Below are 21,846 nucleotides of genomic sequence, written 5' to 3'. Positions count from 1 at the left end.
CTAACCAGCCAGGAGGAAGCTTCCTAGCCAGTATCAACTTGATTTTCCCAAGTTCTGTGATCAGCAATAGGTCTTACAATCAAGTTCTGGTAGGCAACCAAGAGCAATGGCAATAGTTTGCATTTTTTGACCTACCTCTCACCAGCAACTTGAGGGGAAGTGTTTTTTAAAATTTAAAGATGTTTTATATTTCTGCTGCAGAAAACCCAGAATAGAAATTCAGGTTATACACTGAGATAAAATATTTGTCAACCACATATGTGACCAAAAAAGTTAATACACAGAGTATTTAAGGAACTCAAAGAACGCTATCTTGGGTATTCAGTTAAATATCTCAATTAGAAAAGAGGCATTTCACTAAAGAGGCTATATGAGTAGCAAATCAATATGTGGAATAGTGTTTAAGATTCTTGTTGTTGTTGTTGTTGTTTTTCGAGACAGGGTTTCTCTGTATAGCCCTGGCTGTCCTGGAACTCACTTTCTAGACCAGGCTGGCCTCGGACTCAGAAACCCACCTGCCTCTGCCTCCCGAGTGTTGGGATTAAAGGCGTGCACCACCACTGCCCGGCTCGTGTTTAAGATTCTTAATCATCAAGAAAATGAAAAAGAACTCCATGAATTTCACTGATGGAGTACTTTGGTAATCGAAGTTTTATAGAAAATATATATAATATCATATAGATTGTTAAGAATATAAAATAAAAACATACATTAACACAAAAAGATTACATAGGGCTTTTTATAGAAACTTTATATGAAATAGCCAAAAGCTGGGCAAGGCATATACCCAATTTTTTCATATATATATATATATATATATATATATATATATATATATATATATATATATATCTTACTAATTAGCCCTAGCTGGCCTGTTACTCCTTGTGTATCCCAAGTTAGCATCAAATTCACAGCAATCTTTATACCTCAGCCTCCCAAGTGCCAGAATTATAGGCATGCACCACTATACCTAGTCTACTGTTCTGAATAGTGTATTCTAATTCTGTAAGACATAAGTCACAAGAAACAAAGTTAATAATAGAGTTTTTCTGTGAATTTCCAGTTATTTTAAGATAAAAATTTTAAGAGTTAGTCATGGTTTCTCACACCTATAATCCTAGCAATACAAGGTCTAAGGCAGGAGGACTGGTTTTAGTTTAAGGGGAGCGCAGGTTACATTGTGACTTCCTGGCCAGACTGGGTAACAAATTGAGATCCTGTTTCAAAAACAGCAAAAGTAACAAAAGTCAAGTCTAAGGATGTAGCTCAGTAGTAACATGTTTGGCTCTCTAGGTTTAATCCCAAATATTGAAAAAAAAAAACAAAAACAAAAACAAAAGAACAAAGAAAAACAAAAACTTCAATTGGTTCTAAATGTAATAAAAACAAAAATTTAGACTATTAGAAACAAGTATTTTGAAGCCAGCCACACACAGAGAGGGCACAATTTTAGCTATGAAGAACAAAATTTAAGCCTTATTTCATTGAAAAAAAAAAGACCAATCAATTTTCCTATTTAAAGATTTGGTGAATTGTTTTCCTTGGAAACAAACAACAACAACAAAAACAGGAACAAAATCAATCTTCAATAGCCTGCATATCGTTTGAAAATCTAGATATTTAAATAAAAAACCTCTTCTGCTAAAAAAAATTTAATGAAATTTTTCTTGTTACATGTGTTTTCTAATCATATTTTATGCCTCATTTGTTTCTTATTCTGATGCCCAGATTTTCTAAAATTGCTTATATTTCTCTTACAAAGACTTGGATTGGGAATCGAAGAAGAAAATACCGTTTAATGGGAATTGAAGTTCCACCTCCAAGAGGAGGCCCTGCTGATTTCTCTGAGCAGCCTGAGTCTGGTTCTTTGTCTGCACTCACACCAGGAGAGGAAGCTGGGCCTGAAGTAGGAGAGGATAATGACAGAAATGATGAAGTGTCCATCTGTTTGTCCGAAGCAAGCTCTCAAGGTACTTTAGTGCACCTCCTAATAACAACAGCCCTTGGAAATTTGATGTATTTTTACTTGCTTTTCAGTGTACTGCACTTTAAGTCTAGAGTGTTCAAAACATATGACCAAGCATTTGAAAAGAAACAGATTTATTTTTTAATGCTTCTATGTAAAAAGTCTTCTATATCAAGTCATCACAAAGAACATTCATCTATCACAATAGTGATGGCCTACTTTTAAAAATGTTAGTTATTACAATAGTCTTTATACAAGAAGCAGGTAAATTATTATATTTGGCATGCTTAGTCAGTTAGGTGTGAGCTTACAAATACTTGAACAAAAGAGAATATGGCACACTATAATAAAAATAGACTTGTGATCTGAAATACTAGGTGCCACTCAAAGCTTTTCTACTAGCAAATTGTACAGTTTCGGGCAAAGCATTTAACTCAGCTCATTAGACTCTTTTCTTCACCTGTTAAGTTTAGTTAAACTGGCTCATCTTTACGATACCTCTCAATACATCCCTGAGTGAGACTGTACCCCATAGCATAGATTAATACCATTTACCCAAGAAGAATATTTTATTTGACTTCAAGCATAGAAATAAATACTCCTAATGTCATTTTATTAAAATGTTTATTAATATTTACTTTACATATAATAAAATACTCTCTGTAAATACACAATCCAGTTATATTTAGTAAAGCTTCTGGATTTGTACCACTAAAGTTTAATTTTAGATATTTTTTACCACCCCAGGAAACTTCTCATGTTTAGTCAGTGTCTCTTGTGTCCTCAGCTTCAGGCACACTAATCTGCCTTCTGACTATGTAAGTGTTTTTCTATGTACTTTCTCTGAATCTGATAATAAAATCTATAGTCCTTTTGGATCTGTGCGTGAGGAATTTCAAACCACTCATTTGCACACTTGTCTCTTGCTATTTTTCACTGCTATCAGTTCAGAATACAGACAATTCGTTTCTGGTTTATTTATCTATTTCACATATGTATATGTGTATGATATGCACGTGTGTTTGAGTGTGTGTAGGCATCCAAGAACCCAAAGGTCTCTTTTCCAGTACAAGCCAACCTGTTCTGGGAATTCTGTCTCCATCTCATACACTGAGCTGGAATTGCTGGTGGGTGACCATACTCACTTTGGTCTTTATGCTTGCTTATGTAGCAAGTGCTTTACTCACTGAGCCAGCTCTCCAACCCCTTGTTTAATTAATACCTCTTAACTTTTGATACACACCCCCCCACACACACACATTTTGAGATAACTGGCCTTGAACTCACTGTACTTCAAAGATTGGTCTTAAATGCCTGATCCCTCAATATCCCCCAGTACCTGGGATTGGTGCATTGTTGTACTAGTCATCTTCAAAGATGGCATTATTTGTGTGATAAAAAAATGTTATGTTAGGATAACTACTGGTTATACAAAAGCATTTTTAGTAATTAGGGCAATAATCAATTTGGCAGTAGCCCTAACTTTTGTGCTATTAATGAGTCTTTCATTGGGCTCTAGAATGTTAGCCAATTACTTAGGATACCTCAGAAGCTCCATTGTAGAGAGGATTCTAGATCAAGTAAGAAACACTATCTCCTTAGGTTGAAACGTGGGCTGAATACTCCCCTTTTTTGATTAGGGAAATAAACAATGTATTGATAAAATAGGTTTATCAAAGTGACATTATATAGGGACATAAGATGTATTTGAAGTGATGACATTTGAATTTGATTATTTTGAATTAGAAGTTCTCATTACTCCTAGTCCTCCTGTCACCACTTCCTGTTTAGGTAGATTTTTTTTTTTGCATATAATTTTTACATTGTCATACATAGCAGTATTTTCCTTTGTGGCTTCTGACTTTGTAGTCCTAATTATAGTCTCTTCTTGCCCTATGGGTGTGGAAGCTCATATATTTTATATCCTTATGGTAATAGTTTGGCAATTGTATAATAATTTCACTGGGAATTTACTTTGCCTTAATATGTATGAGGAGAATACCTAGTCTTACTTTTCCAAATAGTTAAGCAATTGGCGCACACTTATTTATTACATAATTCATTCTTTAGTTAGTTGCAGTGTAGCTTTTAAAAATAAAATATGTATTTGCATGCATACGTATATGCAGGAATATATATATATATATATATATATATATATATACACACACATGTTGTATTACATTAATTTATTTTTAACTGTGACTTTATAAAATCCCTTAATATCTGGTAAAGTTTTACTTTTTAGCTCTAGACAAACTGTAACATTTAGCTCTATATCTTTTCACAATTTCCTCCTTATATTTTTTTCAAAATTTTTATTGCCGGCACATTAAATAGATAGCCTATCATTAGGAAGATTAATTCACTTTGCAGTTCTGAATTTTAGATAATAGCAGGACATAGAGAACTGTTGAGTAATATTGGTCTGGAGCTCAAAAAGAGATCTTAAATCAGAAGAAGAAACATGGTAATCTGCCAAACTGAGGCCAATTAGCACCTACCCACAGAAAGAGAGTTTTAATTGAGAAAATTAAAATCAAAAAACAAAACAAGACAAGACAATGGAGGAGGGCTGTGTGTTGAGAAATATTTACATTCTGGGGCCCCGGGAAAAAAATTAGCTACTGAAAGGACATTCACGAACATCAGAACTGGATAGTGTGCCATTACTAAATCCAAGGAAAGAAAAAGATTTCAGAAATAAGAGGGGTCATTATCTCAATGATCTCATAGAAATTGAGTAGAAAGGAGAGGCCATTGAATCAGTCTTTAAGAGGTTCTTTGCAAAAGCAATTAATTGCATGCCCAGGGGGCAGGCAGGCAAATTGTAATGGGTGGAATAATGATAGGGATAGAAAAGCTGTCACTGAGAGAGGGCAATGAATTTTAAATCCAGGTGTTTGAAAGATTATCAAGTGTGAATATTCTCTCTCTCCCTCTTTCTCTCTTTCTTCTTCTTTCTCCCTCCTCCTGCCTCCCTTCCTCCCTCCTCTCTCTCACCTATGGTTGAAAATGATAAAAGGAGCTTAAGGTGTAGGAAAACTGTTGCAGGCTTAAAAATCATCAAGAAAAAAGGTGTTTCATGATTTCTAAGGTCATTTTTCTTATATAGTTGATCCAGTAAATATATGTTTATCTTCTGTTAGTCTTTCCAAAATAATAGCGCTGGAGATCCTTGGGTTACTCCCAATAATTATATGATGAGGTCTTTAGAGCCTAATGCCCTACAGCTATTTGAAGTGGGTAGGGAAGAAGGGTCTGTATGTTTCTCTGAAAGGGTAGGATTGCTGTGACGAACTATTCTGATGAAGCAAAATACATAGGCCCCTGAGTACAGAGTTCCATTCCCAACTGCCGTTTCCTCTCCTGAAACAGAATTTTAGAAAATAAGCACTTAATGGGGAAACAGCGAATGTTAATTTTAAAGTCTGCATTAATGGTCCCCATTTAATAAACTGCTGCTCCTGTACTGGGGTCCTTTGTCATATAATAGTGTGTTGTCTAGATAGCTGGCAGAGTAATCAAGACCTAATGAGAAAAAGGAGAGAGAGAATTTAATGTATGAATCAGAAAACACATGATGAGAAGTAAGCAGTTGCCTCTCCCGGTTGCTAGTTTTTTCACAAGCACACAGTAACCTTTTCATTCTCCTCAGAAATTGCTGCAGAAAAGCATTTTCAAGGACTAGAAGGAGCCTTTTGGTACTGTTTCCTACTAGGTCTGTACAGTTTCTTCATTTCACTGATGGACAATACTAATCTGACTGTGTTGACTATGTGACCTATTTGTAAGAAGTAATTGTATCATCTGGAAGAGACTAAAACCTACCTCATAAATACACTGACCTATTCTCTTCCAGATTGGAAAAAAGATTGCTTGATTATGTTTACATTGAGATTTCCATCAATTCCCCCTAAGAGATGTAGAGATAGTTTCAACCTAAGGACTACAATTCAGAGTCCTTAAACACAATTGTTCATTTAAAAAGATTGGAGTGTTTTAACTATCTCAAAGGGGAAATATCTTTAAATTAGTGCATCCATATTATAATACATGTTAAAACAAACACATGAAAACAACATACAGTTTTCTTTCAGTGCCTTTGCATGGAAAAATATTATCCTTCACATTGCAAAAGAACACGGGTTTGCTTTGCCAGCTAACAAAAGCAAGCATGATTCTTTAACAGTTTCCTATGTGCTCTTTCGTGTCTGAACAAGCATGGAGGTCCCTGGCATAGACCTTCTGAATCACCTCGGTTCTGCCTTGCACTTGACCATCCTGTCCCCCCATCTTCTTTTCTGTTTTCCTGGGAGGGAGTGAAAATAGGCATGGTGGAATTGATTCTTACAATTTGGAGACTTTAGCAAAAATAATACTTGGGTAACGAGAAAATTTAAAGGTTTTCACTATTCTGAGAATCAAATTGTTTAAAGTAAATAATATTTACAACTTTATATTTCTAGCAGTGTATCTTTTACAGCTGTATCTTAATATATGGGGTATATGTAGTATGTGCATCCAAAGATAACTTTTCTGTGGCTTAGTATGAGCTTAAGCTACCACATAGAGTGCCCTCTGGAGTTCTCACTGATTAATTCTATGTTTTATTTTCAATTAGCAAAGCTGCCCTTTGTGTGTGTGTGTGTGTGTGTGTGTGTGTGTGTGTGTGTGTGTGTGAGGAATTACCAAGACACACTGGCAGTTTTTACATCTCAAACTTTTCCTAATGTTGAAAGTATCTATATGCAGAAGAAAACATTGCTTATTTAGTGTATCATGTTACACCTTTTTTTTAATTTCAAAAGCCTCAAAATAGCTTTTATATAAATTTTCCAAAATAATCAAAGCATACATATGCTGTCAGTGATCTGGAGCTGTGTATAAACTTACGAGTAAATCTGAAGAATATACAGCAATCCTATAAGGAATAGTACCAGTAATGATCTTGTTGATGAGTAATATAACCCCTCTTCTGAGACCACTATTCCTAATATCAGAACTGCAGCTAAGTCTAATGACAATTTTCCCTCTTTCCATTTCATTTCATCACTAATAATGTAGGACTTGAAATGTCTGTGACTTGAAATGTCTAACTAATGAATAGGTAAACTTTCCTTTGTCTAGGAATCATTGTTTTTATAAAATTTTAAATTGACTTTTCTTACATTTCACAAATAAATGAGATCATGCAATTTATTTTCTTTCTTTCTTTCTGCCTGTCTTATTTCACTTAGATAACATCCCCCGGGTTCATCCATGTTGCAGCAAATAGCAGGGCAAGGAAGGTCAAGTATATCAAATGTAATAAAAGAGTGGATTTTTGAATGGGGTAGGAGAATGGGGAGATGGAACTCAGAGGGTACAAAGTTACAATGTGTGTGATGAATAAGGGGAAAGATCTAATAAAAAGCATGAAGACCACAGTTAATGATAGTGTATTGTGTATTCAGGATTTTCAATAAGTGATGATAGCAGCTGTCGCCTGGGGGATGGGAAACTGTGAGATGATAAATATGTTAATTTGTTGCATTGTAGCAATCTTTTTGCTATATACATGTATATTGTATTATATACCACAAGTACATACAATAAAATTTAATTTAAAATATATGGTAGAGATAAGAAAGTTAAATTGAATTTATACAGAACATTGTATTAAAATTCTGCTGAAGTTTTCTTGGATATCATATACTTGAATTCTCATAAACAATTCTTAAAAGTGAATTTCTCCTAATCCTTCTTCATGCTTATACATGGAAATAAATGGACTAGGAAAATCTTAGGAGGGATGATATATATTTTTGTTCTGCTTTCTAAGTTGAATGAAATGTCATTTGCCGAGGGTCTGAGAAATTTTGCTAGTATTTATCCAAATTATCTCCATGAAATTGCTGTGTAGAAAAGAGAGACACAGAGATAAATATTCCTACTCCATTTTTAAGGCATCTGGGTGAGGATATTACAAAATAAAGGGGCAAAGGGGTAATGTATGTAGATACACCCAGTGCCTTGAAGCAGACACTTGCCATAGCTCATCACAGACAGCTTTTATTAGACTAGTTTCTCTAAATTAATGTCTCTCGTTGTTTTATTATTTTTTATTTTAAAATAATGAATTTGATTAGAAAAAATACAAATCCATTGTTGAAAATACTATCGGAACAGAAATAATCTTACACCTTAGAGAACAACCTTCTTCTCCTTCTCCTTCTCCTCCTCCTCCTCCTCCTTCTCCTCCTTCTCCTTCTCCTTCTTCTCCTTCTCCTTCTTCTCCTCCTGCTCCTGCTCCTCCTCCTCCTCCTCCTTCTCCTTCTTCTCCTCCTTCTCCTTCTCCTCCTTCTCCTTCTCCTTCTTCTCCTTCTCCTTCTCCTTCTTCTCCTGCTCCTCCTCCTCCTCCTCCTCCTCCTCCTTCTCCTCCTCCTTCTTCTCCTTCTCCTTCTTCTCCTTCTCCTCCTTCTCCTTCTTCTCCTTCTCCTCCTTCTCCTTCTCCTCCTTCTCCTTCTCCTTCTCCTTCTTCTTTTCTTTTCTTTTTTTCTTTTGGTTTTTTGAGACAGGGTTTCTCTGTATAGCCCTGGCTGTCCTGGAACTCACTTTGTAGACCAGGCTGGCCTTGAACTCAGAAATCCTCCTGCCTCTGCCTCCCAAGTGCTGGGATTAAAGGCATGCGCCACCACTGCCCAGCGAGAACAACCTTCTATAAACAAGAGCAAAGGGATATTTTCATGAGTAGTATCTCTTTGCATATGTATAAGATATATAAAGGTGAATGTGTATATACAAGTGTTGAAGTGATCCTGCCTTTTAATACAATTGGAAATCTGAATTTAAAATTTTATACCATTTATTGAGAAATTAATTTGCTGTTTTTATCTTATAATGATCAAAGCCAGGTGTGGTGGCAGAGGTCTGAAAATCCACCACCTAGGATGTAGAGACAGAAAAAATTATTGAAACTTTAAAGTTAATCTCATCTGCATGATGAGTTCTTTCCCAGTCAAGGCTATGTAGCAAGACCTTATCCACCAAAAAAAAAAAAAAAAAGAAAGAAAGAAAAAGAAAAGAAAAATGAGTAATATTATAGAAGAAGCTTCACCGAACAAAATTTAAAAACTTCAAAATAAAAGTAAAAATCATTTATAATTATATATAATTCTATCCAGAGATAATAATGGAAACAATATTTGAAAAAAATAGTGTCATCTCTTGGTTTTATTTATTAGACACACACATTTGTATATGTACATATATATGCATGTGTGTATATTTTACAAATGTAAGATTGTGTGTACCTATATCATAAGTGACTTGTGTATTTATTCATTGCTGAAGATAAAAGTTTCTCACATCTTTTCTATCATAAATAAGCAGAGTGATGATCATTTGTATATTTCTACCCATCCACATAACTAATGAAAATATATATGACTCAATAAGATATGAATAAAGTTAAAAACAATGCATATTTGTGATTTGCCATGTGTACATTTTTAGCAAAACAGACAAAATTATTCTTTAAAGAAATATACTAAGGTTTTGAGATACAAGATATGGACTCTACTTTTTTTTTTCCTATAGAGGAGTCCAATGAACTTATCCCAAATGAGACCAGGGCACATAAGGATGAAGAGCACCAGGCAGTATCTGCAGATAATGTGGTATGTACAGCTTGAAATTCTTTCCTCATTACAGGATGGATTTCAAGGACACCATGCCAGTTGATGACAACATCTGTATTGTCAGTATAAAGTCTTGCTTTACTCTGTAAACCAAAACAGAACTTTTTTGTATAAATTTAATCTCTTTTACTACTCAATAAGTAATGTTAAATACTTCCTTTTTTAACTTTTGGAGATTTCCACGTATGAAAACCTAATAGCTCAAATACGACATATTTTATATATAGCAAGTTACTTTCTTCAACACACTGAACACGGAGCAGATTGATTCCATTGGACAGATGGCAGAACTGAAATGGAGTTTAGCTGGAGATCAGGAAGGAAGCCTTAGTGCTAGTGCTTGTATCCAAGGATTTCTCTCTTCAGGCCATACCTGTCTGTCTTAGTTAGGGTTTTACTGTTGTGAACAGACACCATGACCAAGGCAGCTCTTATAAATTGACAACATTTAATTGGGGCTGGCTTATAGGTTCAGAGGTTCCGTCCATTATCATCATGGTGGGAAGCATGGCAGTATCCAGGCAGGCATGGTGCAGGAGGAGCTGAGAGTTCAACATCTTCATCTGAAGGCTGCTAGCAGAATCCTGGCTTCCAGGCAGCTTAGGGGTCTTAAGCCTACACCCACAGTGACACAGCTACTTGAACAAGGCTACACTTTCTAATAATGCCACTTCCAGGGCAAAGCATATACAACCCATCACACTATATTGTATTTGAAAACGTCTTTTTGGTTAACTTGGACTCTGTTAATTGCTTTCAACATCACGGCAAAGATGGAAAGGCAGCATTTTAAGAATTTGAATATCCCACCTGTTTGAGTTAATTCAATCACCCATGTTACAGAGACAAAGTTTGGAGCTGAGACAAAAGGATGGACCATCTAGAGACTGCCATATCCAGGGATCCATCACATAATTAGCCTCCAAACGCTGACACCATTGCATACAGTAGCAAGATTTTGCTGAAAGGACCCAGATATAGCTGTCTCTTGTGAGACTATGCTGGGGCCTAGCAAACACAGAAGTGGATGCTCACTGTCAGCTATTGGATGGATCACAGGGCCCCCAGTGAAGGAGCTAGAGAAAGTATCTAAGGAGCTAAAGAGATCTGCAACCATGTAGGTGCAACAACATTATGAACTAACCAGTACCCCAGAGCTCTTGACTCTAGCTGCATATGTATCAAAAGATGGCCTAGTCGGCCATCACTGGAAAGAGAGGCCCATTGGACATGCAAACTTTATATGCCTTAGTACAGGGGAACGCCAGGGCCAAAAAGTGGGAATGGGTAGGTAGGGGAGTGGGGGGGAGGGGATGGGGGACTTTTGGGATAGCACTGGAAATGTAATTGAGGAAAATACGTAATAAAAAATATTTATTGAAAAATTATGTAAAAAAAAGAATTTGAATAGCAGCAGGCTGTATGTGGATTAAATTGGGTTTTGTAAAAATATAAACATGTAATGATGTTCCCTTAGCAGCTGTTTTAGCAGAATTTGTTTATATGTTGGCCATGTAAAGTTATATAGGAATCAAGATAGTATTAAACCAAGTCAGACACAAACAGAAATGCAATCATGTTTTCCTTTTGGCTTTTGAGTCATTGCTGTATGCATGATTTTCATTAAAAGAGACCTTATAATGGATTATTTTTCCTCTAGCTTCTATCACAAACATAATTTCTTTGACAGTATAATCCTGAACATCTCTTCAATAAAAACAGAGCACATAAAATATACATGTTGGCTCATATTTGTTAAATAGCAATAATATCTAATGTTCTCTACACTTAAAATAGACTTCAGGATTGCATTCCATTATACTTTTTTTTTCTTTTTAAGTCCCAGTTTAAGTCCATGTTTGATTCTTCTAAACACTAAGTTCAACAGGCATATTGAAAAGTTAGGTTTGGTTTTGAGGCAGTCATTTTTTTTTAAATCAAGTATGTGATAATCACTGTTTTCTAAAACGAACTGTCCTAATATTTTAAATCTCAGCAAATATCTCCTTCTGCTCTAGATGTGAATTATAGTGTATAAAACATAAACACTTATTTACATTTCAAATACCTTTTCCCCTAAAGATGTGTTCATTTTTAGCCTGAATATCTCTGCATTGCATCTCATCAGCAGCAGACAGCTGAAAATAACAAATGAAGCCGTGAGTTATGACTCAGAGTCACTTAGGCACCTAATTTTTCAAGAACAATTGATTTTCAGAGACAAAACTTCAAACTTTCAAAGGTTGATCTCCTCTGCCTGTAAGTTTTGAGTGCCCCCAATTATTAGTCATGGATGACAAATCTGAGACATATAAGATCTATTTATATGCACAATCTATACAGTGGCTGCTGGGGTCTTCTTCTCTTAAATGCCTAGCTCCATTTTCTAAAAAAACGTCCAAATAGGTAGAAAATCTAAAGACCTTAGAACAAGAAGTATGATGTGATTAAGACTTCAGTTTATAGTGGTCATCATAGGAAACAAAACATTAGGCTACTGTCCATGCAGTGGTAGAAGGCAGTTTCACTGCAGCTGTCCTGATGACTCATAGACTGCAGGTCAGAAACACTGTGATGGAGTCATATCCTCAGCGGTAGTGTAAGTATATTCATATGTGTGTGTGTGTGTGTGTGTGTGTGTGTGTATCTAGATAGATAGATAGATAGATAGATAGACACACACATATAAATATATATATGGATACGAAATCTGATTTCATATTCTGCCTAAGACATGATGCTATTAATGTGTTTGTTCTTAAAACACTGTCTAGTGACTAAATAAGGTTTAGTTTCCTCCTTTTTGAAACTTTCTTTTGACTTGGTAGTGTTTAAATGTTTTAACATACAGTTTGTTTTACCTCAACTACATTTTCAATATGCAAAGGAAAATATTTTAATTGATCTTATTGGGGTTTTTTCCCTTTCTTTTTGAAAACAGAAAGGTTTTCTAATTAAAGAATTTGTTTTGCCCTCCTGATTGGAGCTTATTGTATTCTTTTCATCAACAGTGTGCTACATTGTTTATTTTGACAGATATTATTTAAGTACGTACTGTGCTCAAGATACTGCACACGCTTTGCTGTGTGCTAATTCTGAAGCGGAGGGGGCTGCCCTCTCTGTCTCTGTCCTCTCTTTACTGTCTTTGTTACTGTCCAATGAAGAGAACAAATCACCATGCGATTTTCATCATCATATCATAGATGTCTGCTTTCAGTTGTCCAGCTAATAGTGCAATAAACACGTGAATTTTTAGATATTGTATTTTCCTTTGGGATGCATGCCATATGTTAACATTTTTCATTAGAAGAAAGAGTCTTATTGGAACAGAAAGAAAACTCGTTTCTAGTGTGCGGGCAGGTGGGCAAGTGCACATGCATGTGTGTGTGTGTGTGTGTGTGTGTGTGTGTGTGTGTGTGTGTGTGTGTGTGATTAAAATAGATTACCCTTATCACCGGAGGGAGCTATCAATCACCAATTAAAGATATAAGGGTTGATACACATGCTGTATGTTACAAGGAGGAGCCAATTATCAAAGTTTAATCAATCCAGATAACCTAGATCACTCTGTCACCAAACTAAATTTTGAAGAGGTATGTTGTATACTTTGTATGTATTGATCTGATATGTATTTGTCAAAGTTTCTCTGCTTGTGTTACAGAAAATAGAAATTATCGATGATGAAGAAAGTGACATGATAAGCAATTCTGAGGTAGAACAAGAAAATTCTCTCCTGGATTACAAGGTAAAAAGAACTTCCAGAAAACATGTAGAGTGCCTCTCATTTTTTTGCCTGATAGACTGGTCCTCAGTGCTGATTTTTCTCAGGCATCTTGAAAGTTAATCAAAATGTTGGACACGTTCATAATTGTGGCTTATTTAGTTGTTATGGTTTTAAACCAACTGTTTACTGGCTCAAAATTTAGCATCGATGGGAGAACAACACATAGTGACAATTAATGTGAAGTTTATAGTAAAGGCGGTTTTCTTTTAAATGGTAGTAAAGCTGCTAGAGGTATATATGTGAAGCCCCAGCTATGTGTGGGAATAAGGCAGAAACGTCAGTTTAGTCCAGAAATTTGAAATCAGATTGGGAAACATTAAATCTTTCTCAAACAAAATAAACACTACAGTAACATGAGAGGGTTAAGGAGAGAATTTATTTTTCAGTGTCCATTGCTAATTTTCTATTGGATTGCAGTTTCTTGAAAAACTGTACCTGGTACCCAGTTTTTTGAGAATTTAAAAAACAATTCCCAATGAAAATACGGGATGAATATGAATAAAGATGACCTTTTCTTAATGTTACTTGTTACTAAATTGGACGGCATCCTTTGATAGTGTGTCATGCATAATTTTGTTTTTACTCAATTTTGACATAAGCTATCAGTCTGTTTATCAATATGTTTTTTGTATAAATGTACAGTGTTCTCCCAGTGATATTCAGCAGCCTATCTTGCTGGGAAACTTTGGTCTTTCTGAAATTTTGGTGCACAGTGCTTCTTTCTAAATACAAAATTTCTTTTTGTGGAGCATAATCAGCACTTACAGCTTATGATAGTAACAAAGACCACCATTTAATTAGAAAACAGCTGTCACTTTTCTCAAAAAAGTCCTTTCAGTTTTAGTATAGTATAACTGAAATTAATGCCATTGTGAAAATTGTTTTTCTAATGTTCATAACATGGCAAGCTTTAAAATACTGAGTATTATCAACACAGAGGGAAGTTTTTTTTTTTTAATTTCATTTGCTAAGTGGTCAAAAGGCACAATAAAATTCTATATTTAAGCTACATTTATGGCTATAGCTAGATATGATTGGTCACACCTAAAATCCCTGCAGTCATCAGGCTGAGGCAGGAGGAGTTCTGTGAATTCAAGTCTAGCATGGTTTATATAAAGTGATCTTTTCTTTAAAATGAATAAATACATTTCCAATAAGAAATAAACTCGTATTTTAACTAGCTGAATTATAAAATTGCTGGTTCTGAATTAGAAGAGATCATGCTATTGACTCCTCCATGGTCATATAATACTTTTAAATACTGGGTTCAGGATTAAAATGACTCTGCAGGCCAGGTCACTCCTTGGCACAGGCCATGGAAAGTCCAGGCGAGAGGACTGGATTGCACAGCTGTTAAGTGTGTCCCACTTAGCACTCTTGAACAGTTCAAATAGGGTTGGGCTCAAGACTTAGAGGATTCTTTCCAAGACCTCTCCCCTTTTCAGTGCCAATCTACTTGAGAAGGTTTGCAGCTAAAGACCAAGGAAGGCAGCGTAAATTAGCCAGCCCAGAAACGTCAGTGAATGTTTGCACTGCATTCTAAAAGACAGTTTAGTGACCTAGTATTTTCAGTTGTGGGAACTATTGTGAGAACAAGAGATCCCATAATATGTCATTAGGAACATTCTTTATAATCATCTCTATCATATTTAAACATTTTTCCTTGAATTCTATTTGCTCATATAGAGAGAATATATATTTTTATACACATTATTTTAAAATGCTTCCATTTACCATCTGAGAACTTTGTGCCTGGAGTTGCCATTGCATATTGTGGTGTAGAACATGCCAGTTTAGAAATCTTGAAGAAAATTGCTTTACTCTATTTAAATATACATACCATTGTTAGGGGTGAAGGTTTGTTTTTTTTTTAATTTCTTAAGCATATTCAACATAAGTTTCTTGAAGGCAGAAATGTATTTTAATTACCTCTGTATTACTTGGTTGGGAGACCCTTGCACCTGGATGTTTAGCAAGCAGTTGATGAGAAAGTAATTGAATAAATTATTTTGTCTCTGTAAATAATTTTAATACCATTTCTCAAGGGTTTGTTTATATAAATTCATTAGGGGGAGGCTACAGCATTTTTAAACTTTTCTACATTGAATTCATCTTCTATGCTTGAGATTTATTATAGCAATTTAAAAGAATATATCTATAGTGCATTTTATTAACAGACAATTTAGATGTGGTAGCATTCCTGATTGATATACATCATTAGAAACCCATATTTCTGGGACTTGTAACTAATTCCAAATCCTTAGGAGGCATGTTGATGGACACAATACCTGTGGCATGAGTAACTATATCATAAACTAGGACATCAGACTTGGTAGCTATAAATAGCCTTCCCAGATATCAAAACTCTGGCATATTTGCAGCCTTGTGTCTCACAACAATCATCTTGCAAAATATAAACAGTTTACTGGGAATGTAGGGAAGATTTTTAACAAAATTAGGTGGGCATTATTTTGTAAAACTTGGTGACTGTTATTGTCTTACTCGATGCTTTCACAAGTACTCCATTTACTAAGGAAAATCTCTAAAGTACACATAAATTACTGCCTGTAATCTAAGAAGCATTTAATAGGCTTGCAAAAAGCATTTCTGAGAAGAAAATGTCTGCAATATTAAATTATCTTAAAGCTGTTTATGTTTTTCAAACATTTCATAAATACCAAAGAAGGGAAATATTTGCATGGAAAATTAAGATCTGCATATGAAAAGATGCTTTCATGACTTCTACAAATATGAACTAATATTTTTAAAATGTTTTCTGATGGGCTGTAAGTACAGCTCAGGAGGACTGTGTATGCAAATAAGCCTCCATTAAATGATGATAGATACTGCCTGTATTCAAATGACTTTCTGCCTAGTGTGCTTGATACATACAATTTAGGAAATAGAGGCAGAAGGACCAGAAGTTTAAGGGTACTTTCAACCACACAGCCAGTTCAAGGCTAGCCTAGTTATGTGAGACTTAACTGAAAAATAAAAAAATAACAATTTGAAAACCTCAACAGCAAAACAGGGCTCAAGAAGAGAGCTCAATCTGTAAAGTGCTTGCTTTGAAATCACGAGGACCTGAGTTTGGATTCCCAGCACCCTTGTGAAAAGCCTAGCCCAGTGACACATACATGAAAACCCAGTGCTGGAGAGACGGAGACAAAAGGCTAACTGAGCATAGCTGAAACAGTGGGTTTCAGGCTCAGTGGGAGACCCTGTTTCAAAAAATAAGGTGGCGAGCAACTGAACATATGCTTGCATGCAAGCACACACACAAACACACACTCATGCAGGTGCACACGCATGCACACATACAAAGACACTCACATACACATATGTGTACATACATGCCACACATAACCATCCATATATCATATGCATGTGCATCAAATGTGAAACAAACAAGAGCAAACCTAGAAAACCATTTTCTGGTCAACATTTTCCTAACACTCTGACAATGACAATGACTTCTTTTTTTTTTTTTATATTTGTCTCACCTTTTTAAAAATTAGATATTTTCTTCATTTACATTTCAAATGCTATCCCGAAAGTCCTTTATACCCTCCCACCCTGATCCCCTACTCACCCACTCCCATTGATGGCTGACTAGGCCATCCTCTGCTACATATGCAACTAGAGACACAGTTCTGGCGCATACTGGTTAGTTCATAATGACTTCTAATAAAAGCAAAGGCTTAGAATTAGCAAAACATTTCATGGCAGAAGCATGTGGAATTTCTTTAGAGTGCTTACTTTTAACTTAGTTGTTTGGTGACTGGACAGAAATTTAGCTTGGACAGATGTTTCACTTATTAAGTGGCCTAGAAGGAAGCAGTCTCATCATATAAATTAAGATTTAAACTGAACTAATAAGTAGCATAGGAAACATGTTCACAGATTGGATGTGATTAATACCACAACATCCACTTGACTGAAATACCAAAATAGTCATACAATCAACTAATTTTAATATGTTTTTAGGAAGCATTTTGAACAAATCCTGTTTAAAGTCCTTCCTGCTGTCCTACCAGACCCGGTCTCCAGCTAGAAAGAATATTCCACCTACTTCTTCAGTTTTTGCCAAGGAAGATGATTGATAATTTATTCTTTTCTATTAATTTTTATTAATAATTTATATTTTAATTGTAAATTGACAAACTATGCCTTTATATATTCATGAGCTACAAGGTTATAGCATGATTTATGAATATAATGTAAAATGATTAAATTAAGTGAATTAACATATCCATCACTTTGAGTAATTATTTTCTATGGTAAGAATTTTAAATTTTGCCTTTTCGATAATTATGGAATGCATATTATTTATAATATTCTCCACATGGACTTTTCAACAAAAATAATATTTACCATTTGTGAAAGCATGAATAAAATTTGAGAACATAAATTATGCTAAGTGGACTAAGCCAGGTACAGAAAGATAAATATGGCATTTTCCCACTTATATTTGGTATCTCAAATAATTGAACTCAAAGAAACAGAATAGAGTGGTGGCCACCCAAGACTACAGTGAGAGGATCGGGAGTCGGCTAATAATCAAATAGTGCAGACCTTCTATTAGACAACAAGAATTTAGTTTCTTTTATTTGGTTGGGATTGGAGCCAGCGTCTCAGTATTTACCCCAGGCTGGCTTCAAACTCCCGAGTGCTGGTGTCAATAGAAATATACCACAATGTTCATCCTAAGTTTTACTAATGTTCTTATTATTTGAGATATTATGTATGCTTCTATTTAATCAGTGTATATAGCTCCCAAACAGTAAAAATATCCATACAGAGACATTCACCTTTCTAATTTAATGTACTATTAAGTAATTTTGACAAATTGTTTATTCAAAAATAGTTTGTATATTAGTTACTTTTCTCATTGCTGTTATGAAATACCTGACAAAAAGCAATTTTAGGTTTTGGTTTGGTGTGTAGTTCAAAGGAAGACAGCCTATTATGACAGGAAAGGCACAGGGGCAGAAGTGTGAGGGGTTTGGTCACATTGCATGGATTGATTATCCACAAGCAGACAGAAGACAGGAAGTAGTAGCAGCTATAACACATCGGCTTCCAGTGATTCACATCTTCTAGCAAGGATCTAGCTCATAAATGTTTCACAGCCTCCAAGACAGGAGCCTAAGGTGGGAATATCACATTCAAACTACAACAATATGGAATGAAGCCTGAACTATTTGCATTTGGGGGCTATTATGAATAAAGGTGCAAAAATTCATGTGTTTTCATTGTTGTATACTAAATAATTAATAGTAGAATCACTAAAAAAACATTTTGAATTTTATAATAAATGTTTGCAAATCCCCTTATTATCTGACTTCCCACAAGCCATGTTGAGTGTTTTAATTGCTCCATATTCTCACCAGCATCTGAGTCTTGTGGCAGTAGCTCACAGTGGTTTTCATCTGCATTTCCTTCATGAAAATTAGGTTAAGTATGATTTGAATGTGAAACTTTTTCATGAAATGTCTGTTTGAAGTTTTTGCCTACACTTGTCTGCAACTAGTGTTAAAGTGTAAAAATTTTGATATCTTTTTTTTCTTTATGTGAATTTTCTTGCAGTATGTAGTTTGTGTTTTAATTTAGAGCATGTTTCTAATGATTCCTTCAATTCTTTTATTGGTTTGTTTCGTTTTTGTTTTAAATAAGCCTCCATGTAGCCTCATCTCAGTAGACAGTCAAGGCTGAACTTGAACTCCTTTCTGCTCCTCTGCCACCTCCTCCTATTTTATTGTTGGCATTTTATTATTTTAGAGTTTACATTTAATGAAATGTACACTTAAAAGTTTAGTAATTTCAGTCCCTTCCTGGCATAAAATAACTGTTTCAGCTTTTAGAGTTTGACTTTGTAAATAATATACTTAATATTGTTTCATCTTCTATTGTTCTTAGGGTTAATTGGGACTCTATCCTTAACACTAATCCAAATGCCAGTTAAGTTTGATATAGAAAAGTTGTTTCCAAGAAGATAAGTCTTTCTTGTTTTCCTCTCTTCCTGGAATCTATTTGCAAATTGTTTTCTATCAATGATTTGTTTAAAACGCAGCCTTTGAATACTAAGATAATTTCCTTCTGTGTTTTATTTATGGTAAAATTTTATTTTCTTTATTGTTCCTATTCTGTGGTTGCTTTTGCACTTTATTGTTCATCAAATGTGTACAGGCTTGAGTTTACGTGGGGTAATTTTATTGCTGGATGTCTTCTCCTTTAGAATGAAGAAGTCAGATTTATTGAAAATGAGCTAGAGATTCAAAAGCAAAAATACTTTAAGCTCCAGTCTTTTGTTAGAAACCTGATTCTCGCTATGAAAGCTGATGATAAAGACCAGCAGCAGGTAAGTCCCACGAGAGATGAGGAAGCCACAATGTGTCAAGTTGAAAAATGGCCCGTCAGATTTGGAGTCTTCATATCTCTTCATTTGTACTCTCCATTCTAGCTTTGAATTTCATAGAACAAATGGTTATTTTATGATCTTTTTAAACATATATATTTTTTGAAGTTCAGATTTTGGGGTGTGCTACTATAATACAAAATCTAAATAGCTGCTTAGAATATTTTCTGAATCTTAGGATAGCCTTTAAGTAGAGAAAACCAAATTTTAAGATTAATTTTCAAGAAATTCCTCAGAATTTTTGTAGCAATACAGCTGTCTCAACCCCCAACTAGACCAAGTGCTTGGGGCACTTTTTCTGAATGAAAAAAGTGGGTATTTATTTATCCACCAGCAGCTGCTGGAGGTCACAAATGTTTGGACATAGTCTGTTCTATAATATGTTGCTCCTCACTAAGAAAGCATGAAATTACTTCATGAAATTCTTTGTGACCATAGTGTATCACATTTTACAATGCAAGTAGAAATGTTTTGAGTCTTCCCATCCAAAACTGAAATGCCTTTTTTTGCTGTGGATATTTGTTTATACATTACTTCCAAATTACTTTTGGCCCTCAGATCTTTCTTGAGACAAAATTAATTAATATAATATAATATAATATAAGGATATTTAAACCTGATTATATAAAACATTTTATCTAATATTAAATGATGCCAAATTTGCTGCTGAGTTATATATGACCATGCTGATTCCTTATCAGACAAGTTTTGTGTGAGTAGTATAAAATGCAGGTAGCTATATTTTACTAAATTATCTTAGAAAATTTTATTCATCAAAAAATGTCAGAACCCAAATAAAAATACATACCCCAAAATACCACCAAAAAAAAAAACCAAATACCCAAAGATTATGCATAATAGCCCATCCCAGACCTCTCCAGGGAATAAGGTAATTTGTGAACATCCCATAATTCTCCTTTCTTTCAAAGAAAGAGAGCTTTGTATATTTAACTGTTATATTGTAACACAAAATTTAAGTTATGAGTCCCCTCAAGTAACCCAATCACAAAAGAAGTCATTAGATATGCACTCACTGATAAGTGGATATTAGCCCAGAAACATAGAACTCCCAAGATACAATTTGCAAAACACAAGAAAATCAAGAAGAACAAAGACCAATGGGTGATACTTCATTCCTCCTTAGAATAGGGAACAAAATATTCGTGAAAGGAGTTACAGAGACAAAGTTTGGAGGTAAGACGAAAGGATGGACTATCCAGAGACTACCCCATCCGGGGATCCATCCCATAATCAGCCACCAAACCCAGACACTATTGCATATGCCAGCAAGATTTTGCTGAAGGGACCCTGATATAGCTGTCTCTTGTGAGGCCATGCCAGTGCCTGGCAAACACAGAAGTGGATGCTCACAGTCATCTTATAGGATGGAACACAGGGCCCCCAATGGAGGAGCTAGAGAAAGTACCCAAGGAGCTGAAGGGGTCTGCAGCCCTGTAGGTGGAACAACAATATGAACTAACCAGTACCCCTCGGAGCTTGTGTCTCTAGCTGCATATGTATCAGAAGATGGCCTAGTCGGCCATCACTGGGAACAGAGGCTCCTTGGTCTTGCAAACTTTATATGCCTCAGTACAGGGGAGTGTCAAGGCCAAGAAGAGGGAGTGGGTGGGTAGGGGAGCAGGGCAGAGGGAGGGTATAGTGAACTTTCAGGATAGCATTTGAAATGTATATAAAGAAAATATCTAATAAATAAATAAATAAATAAATAAATAAATAAATAAAAGAGTCCCCGCAAAGGACTAAAGCCAGCATGAATGTGATTTATCCAGATTCCTGAATTTTACTCTTTCAGCCCTGAGCATATATAGAGATGACAATTCAGAAGCCGTTACTTGCTCAGGCTAGCATTAAATGTCTTGCTTCATTATACACGATATACATTTCATGGCACATTGAAGACGTGTTTATAAAAAAGGCATGGTGGCTTATGCCCTTACTGCAGCACTAAGGAAGCTCAGACAGTAGAACTGTT

At 35.2% G+C, this 21,846-nt stretch overlaps 1 protein-coding gene across 2 annotated transcripts in view; it reads left to right on the top strand.

Moving 5' to 3' along the window:
- The window catches only part of Hdx (highly divergent homeobox), a 121,876-nt gene that overhangs the window by 94,489 nt on the left and 5,541 nt on the right, over positions 1-21,846 (top strand). For both annotated transcript variants that reach the window (NM_001290459.1, NM_001080549.2), the window contains 4 exons: positions 1,766-1,973; positions 9,551-9,630; positions 13,313-13,396; positions 19,674-19,796. In NM_001290459.1, coding sequence (NP_001277388.1) covers positions 1,766-1,973; positions 9,551-9,630; positions 13,313-13,396; positions 19,674-19,796 — 495 coding nt within the window. The remainder of the gene's footprint in view (positions 1-1,765; positions 1,974-9,550; positions 9,631-13,312; positions 13,397-19,673; positions 19,797-21,846) is intronic.

Source organism: Mus musculus, chromosome X (genome assembly GCF_000001635.26).
Source record: "Mus musculus strain C57BL/6J chromosome X, GRCm38.p6 C57BL/6J".
Lineage (NCBI taxonomy): Eukaryota > Metazoa > Chordata > Mammalia > Rodentia > Muridae > Mus > Mus musculus.
The sequence above is the reverse complement of the archived record's forward strand: the minus strand, read 5'-3'. Positions and strand labels throughout refer to the sequence as shown.